This window comes from Haliotis rubra, unplaced genomic scaffold (genome assembly GCF_003918875.1).
Source record: "Haliotis rubra isolate DU_JTF1 unplaced genomic scaffold, ASM391887v1 Scf1636, whole genome shotgun sequence".
Lineage (NCBI taxonomy): Eukaryota > Metazoa > Mollusca > Gastropoda > Lepetellida > Haliotidae > Haliotis > Haliotis rubra.
The window spans coordinates 85,052-91,200 of NW_025765599.1; the positions used below are offsets into that span (position 1 = coordinate 85,052).

The window sequence follows — 6,149 nt, forward strand, 5'->3', positions numbered from 1 at the left end:
TAAAAGTAAGTGACAAAGCTCAGCAATATTCGCCACGCCACAAACCCCGTCTTTAGTAACCAATGCCTGTCATAAATGGCAACTACCGAGATCGTGTGATCAAGCCCGCTGAAATGGTTGACACATGTCATCGTATCCTAATTGCGCAGATCGATGCTCCTGCTGTTGACCACTTTATTGCCTGGTCCAGACTCGATTATTTACAGACCTAGAGCCTGAACATTGCTGAGTGCGGCGTTAAACAACAAACAAACAAAACCACGAGATGTTTAGCATAGGTCGCCAGTGCCATTATTGTCAAACACAATAAGTTGATATTGACTGATATTTAAACATCTACTCTGCTTTCAGGAAACAACACAAGAGATGAGCATCCAAGGATCAAAGGCAACAATTTAAAGAAGGATATTTCAAATTGCTCGAGGTAGACTTTTGACATTCAGTCCAGTGGACGCAAACAACAATTGAATACCGGGAATCATTTCATGTCTGAAGTCAAGATGGCGGCTAATCTAACCAACAAAAGTACTGAAGTCATGAACAATTCGGCTTGGCAAGCGGTGGAAAGTGTTACATTCGACATCCAAACGTATTATCTCTGGGTTATTCTCGCCTTGGGATTCCCCGGTAACTGTGCAACCATCGTTACAGTCATTAAGATGTCCCCTGCCAGATCGCTAACCGTATACATAGCACTTCTAGCTGTTGTGGATAATCTCGCAATCGTCAATAAGCTTCTGTTGTTTGTAATGCTCGACAATGGACTGCATATCCAGAACGTTGGCTGCAAGATTCTTGGATACCTTGGAAATTTTCTTATCACCTTTGCCAACTGGCTGCTTGTCGCAATGTCCGTGGAAAGATTCGCAGCCGTGTGGTTCCCGTTCAAAGTTGGTCAAAGCTGGACGTTTAAGAAGTCTCTCACAGCAGTGTTTCTTGTAGCGCTACCCTTGAGCTTGATGTTCCTCCACCTCTTCTGGACAATACAGTTTGTAGATGAAGGACCAGGGATGGTGTTCTGTGATGTAGAAGAAAAGTATCAATATTTCATGATGCACGTTTGGTACTGGATTAACGTAACTGTGTATGCCATCATTCCGTGTGCGCTCCTTCTTGTGTTCAACTGTTTAATCGTTGGAGGGATAATCAAATCGGGAAAAGCGCAGAAATACCTAAACAGTAACCATGGCAACCAGAAGAGTAAAAGCTGTGCTGATCGCCATCGTCAAGTAACGATAATGTTAGTAACAGCAGCTATCACTTTGGTGATTTTGACAACACCGAGATGTGTGATGCTTATATTGACTCCGTATTGGACACCAGAGCAAAATAGTATGGAAGGGGCTGTCAAATACCTAATAGACACACTTGCATTTGTTCTGTGTGATGTGACACATGCTATTAATTTTTATGTCTATTCACTCAGCGCCAAAAGGTTTAGATTTCAATTTGTCCAACTATTTATGTGCCGAAGACGAAAGATGGCGCCAGTGAACACTCAGTATTTCTCCCTTTCATCCAGGGCATCTCTCAGATTTCAAATGTCCGCCGTTGGCGAAGAGCATAACGAAAAGAACATTCTGAAGTGCTCAAAAAGCTTGAACGACTAGGTGGATGATCTTTTAATGTGGCAATATATAAACTCTTTGCCTCTTCGCTCTATGGCTGAAAAAATGCCGATGTGGCGTAAAATTTAAAATATAAATGTAAATTTTAACTCACTATAAACTCTTTGTAAAATATTTTTGTGGGACAATACATTAACAATTTCAAAGTTGTAAGAGATGTTAGTAGTAGATGTTATGATTTGATTAGCGACTGCCGATTTGTTTGTTGTTTTGTGCCTCTCACAGCAATATTCCAAACAATGTGAAGTATGACAGTAGATGCAATGAACACCGTGATTGTTGAAGGTGAGGTGAGGTGAAATTGGGTTTAACGTTGTGCATATTCGCTCATATGACGACGTGCATGCGTGTGTATGTGTAGGTGCGGCTGCTTGTACTAGCCCAGACTTAGGCTGGTTTTATAGTGCTAGCCCACTGAGATACCATGCCGCAGTGAAGCATGAATACCCCACTCAGACACATTATACTGACTCCGAGCCGACCAGTCCTCGTTGTACCCATTAATACCGAGCGCCAGGCAGGGTCCAACAAGTACCATATTTTAACGTCTTTTGGTATGACGCGGTCGGGGATCGAACCCGCGACCTTCCGCTCTCCGGGCGGACGCTCTAACCGATTGTTAAAGAGCGAAAGGGGTGTTTGGGGAAATAAGAAGCAAGCTGTTTTTAACATTTATTCACTCGAAGAGGTATGAATCTCTCATCGCCTGACACAATTTTGACAATGTGGTCCCAATCCTGTCTCTGATTTGTTCAGAGGGCTAAGGCCCATTGCTGTGGGTGTTGTGCTGTAGTCGAGCATTGACACGTTTTGCACGACCTATTCACCAACCCTCACGCCATGCAAACGGGACAACAGAAGGTGCCAGTATGTCATACCAATGGTGCAACACTGTGATCCATATTTGCACAAAACATTGGTAAAGAATAATGTAATAAGATGAATGTATGACAAGTTTGCGTTTAAATATAACTTCAAGATGATTGTGTATAACAATTGAACTTGCTCTCGTCTCTACATGACTAAAATAAAGCACCACACACTGCCCAATGTATTATGTTGACACTCTTTGGAAGTAAACTTCGACGTAGTCAGAATCAGGATTCACCTGATTAAAAAAGAATGAAACAAAAAATGACAATGGCACGTGGCGTCACGCAATTTGACTGTAGCATGGGGATGAGTTGCATGTTGACTATTCCTAATCGTATGCCTCGTGAAGATCCTTGCCAGAATTGGTCCTCAGCAGCCCATGCTTGTCGTAAAAGGCGACTGACGGGATCGGGTGGCCAGGCGCACTGGCTTGGTTGACACATGTCATCGTATCCCAGTTGCGTAGATCGATGCTCATGCTGTTGATCACTGGATTGTCAGGTCCAGACGTATTTTCAGACCGCCGCCATATAGCTGGAATATTGCTCAGTACGGCATTGAAAAACAATGGGCAATTAGTGTAAAATGTAGGACTGACAGCCAACGTACGCGTGTGGTGCTAGTGTGAATGTATTATCACATGAAACGTTGTACAGCCGTAAACGTTCCTTGTTTGAGTGGCATTTTAGACGTTAGAAACGTTCCTGTTGGAGATTTTTCAACACATATTTTATGTATATTGTATTTTGATATATATAACATGTTTTCGAAAAGTATACTTCACCATTATTTTGCACAAACTCTACATAAATGCGTTTCTTATCCTGCAAGTGTAGAATTATTCTTTTCAAGTTGAGTATACGATACAGGAAGAGAATTTCAATCAGCGTGTCAGTTCTGTGGGAACAATTGTATTCAAATGATATGGCTGTGATCGTTCGCAATGTCCATGATTCTACTGTATCATTTTAAGGATCTGCCGTTTCAACTGAAAAAGAAAGAGAATACGATTTTTGTCTGCCACGAAAAATACATTGTTGCAAAATGGTACACAATTTCCTTATTTTGTTCTCAGTAGTTAAAAACACAATATCTACTTTGGCCTCTACTGCTGGAAATAATATCCGATCTCAAAATATCAGAATCGGATCTACTTCAGAATGCAAAAAGCAAAAAAATGTAATTATAATAATGTGAGGTAAAGAAATGCATGCCGCAAAAAGTGAAATGTTCCTTTTTTCTGTTTCTTTTTCAGGCTCAAAGTGTTAGCAGTAAACCACAATCTCGCCCAACTCAACTAGAGGATCAACTTCATTCTTTGATCCATAAGGCATTGTTTAAGTTGTTCAGATCTGAATGCAATATTATATAGCTCAGATTAATGTATTTTGATAGTACACCGCAATCCTGCACGACAAAACTAGATGATTAACCTCATTCTTTGGTCCATTGTTTCCGTTGTTTATGTTGTTCAGATCTGCAGATAAATGTCTCCTAATGTTTCCCCAATAACAACTGACAACAAAGCGTTTTGAAAAAAAATGATAATAATGTTCAGTCATCAATGAAGCATTCTAATATGTAGTACAGTTTTAATATCACTTAGTCCGTCAGCCAGAACGTTTAATATGTGTTCCCTCATCCTTATTAGAGCGTTCTGGCACGCTGTACATAATATATCAATAACGGCACAACCAAATACATGTGTGTATGAATAGTTCTTAAACATATTTAAATGTAAACTGATAATCAGTGTAAATGTTTTACAACCCAAACTCCAAGGAGATATGACATGTTACATACGTGCACGTAAGCCAGTTAATGAATTCGAGTTGTTGCACAACCTACTGTAATATGTTAAAGCACACCAGGCGTGGAAAAGGCATTACTTTAGAATAGTACGTTAGAATTGTTTTTAGCCAATCAAACTCGATATTACTATTGACGACTAAAGTCTTAAACATTATTATTTAGGCAGTTGTTGCATATTTCATGGAGGTAATGATACACCAGAGGCAATAATGTTGACATTTATTAGTTTTTCGCAATATTTAATATATTATCGGCCGTGATGATATCGTCGTTCCTGTGTTACGCTAGGTCTTTTGTCCCAGCAAATAACGGACTGATAACGCATTAATCATATATTGAATAACATCCAATAACGTGTTGTCAGGTGCATAAGGTTATGTTACATCTCTTACCATTGTATGATTGTATTACTGAAACACAATATTGCAATATTGTATTGTAAACGTTTGTGTTCCTTTACCGTTACAGTAACTATTGCGTTTGCTTCTATCCATTATTTGCACACTTTGATATTATTTCATACTGAATTCGACATTCGTTTTACCGATTTTATAGGAGACGTCATGGTCTCATGAACATTCAACAGTTTTAACTGCATTAACAAACAGAATACTAATCGCTATACAATCATTTGCATCACCACAAGGCATTTAAATATAACGAGTCTGTAGCACGGCTGAGCCTCTATCATAAGCATAACTGTGATTATGAATCGCTATTAAATAGCGATGATACCATGTGTTCTGCCCGTGAAGATCCGGGTTAGAATTGATTTTCAGTAACCCATGCTTGTCGTAAGAGGCGACTAACGGGATCGGGTGGTCAGGCTCGGTGACTTGTTTGACACATGTCATTGTATCCCAATTGCGTAGATCGATGCTCATGCTGTTGATCACTGGATTGTCTAGTCCAGATTCGATTATTTACAGACCGCCGCCATATATATGTAGCTGGAATGATGTTGAGTGCGACGTAAAGCTAAGCTAAACTCACTCACTCACCATGTGTTCAGATGAGCGCACCCTGTCTTGCAGAGTGCGGCGAAACTCAACACACACACCCCCGTCTTGCTTATGTTACTGCCACATGCAAAGGCATGTCAAACTGTCACCTGAAAGAGTATGAGGGTGAGTTAAGTTTTACTCTGATTTTAGCAACATTCCGGCAATATCGCGGCGGAGAACACCAGAGATGGGCTTCACACATTCTACCCATGTGGTCTTCGGTGTGACGGGCGAACATGTACCAACAACAAGGGAGTTCCAATGGACATATTCTGGTCACTTGAGTGTGAAATTTTATAACACGTTAAATATGTCTGCATACTTTTTGAAAGCTTTACTAAGGTCTTGATCACAGTAACTCTTTTCGTTTTCACCTCGATTTTGACGCGTTTTTAAAGCGTAATATGAACATCATCCATTGTACCTAAACATGTGTGCGATATAGCCCCTAAAACTGTAATTGCTCCTAAAGGGAAAATGGAGACCTTTAAAGCAAAACTCTTTTCTCTTGCAATACTATGATAGGTCATCTCAGCCTCACGAAACATCTGTGAAATATACTTTAACAATCTGATACCGAATGCAAGAAAAAGTAGTTTATAGTATACAAAAGGGTTAAGAGAGAATATGTGTTTTAATGATGTTACAGATATCCTTGATCAATTCCAAACCTGTCAGGTGCTTTATCGAGGTTACGTGAAATACTGAAAAGAATACAAACATGCATGTTTATCACCTTGTAACTGTTGAAGACGGATTTCTCAATCTGAAAGGCTCATTCAATCTGTACATGATCCTTAGCTTTTATAACAATATATCACCGAAACGTCTT

The 6,149-nt window shown here is 39.9% G+C and overlaps 1 protein-coding gene across 1 annotated transcript; it reads left to right on the forward strand.

The window, feature by feature from the left end:
• The first annotated feature begins 437 nt into the window (after nucleotides 1-437).
• On the forward strand, nucleotides 438-1,717 carry LOC124271813 (probable G-protein coupled receptor 139). The gene has a single exon (XM_046706961.1). It carries the CDS (start codon nucleotides 486-488, stop codon nucleotides 1,608-1,610), a length of 1,125 nt encoding a protein of 374 aa, XP_046562917.1. The 5' UTR covers nucleotides 438-485; the 3' UTR covers nucleotides 1,611-1,717.
• Nucleotides 1,718-6,149: the final 4,432 nt, after the last annotated feature.

Bases quoted from the DNA above. Each gene is read 5' to 3' on its own strand.
- LOC124271813 (XM_046706961.1), top strand. From the start codon at position 486: ATGTCTGAAGTCAAGATGGCGGCTAATCTAACCAACAAAAGTACTGAA.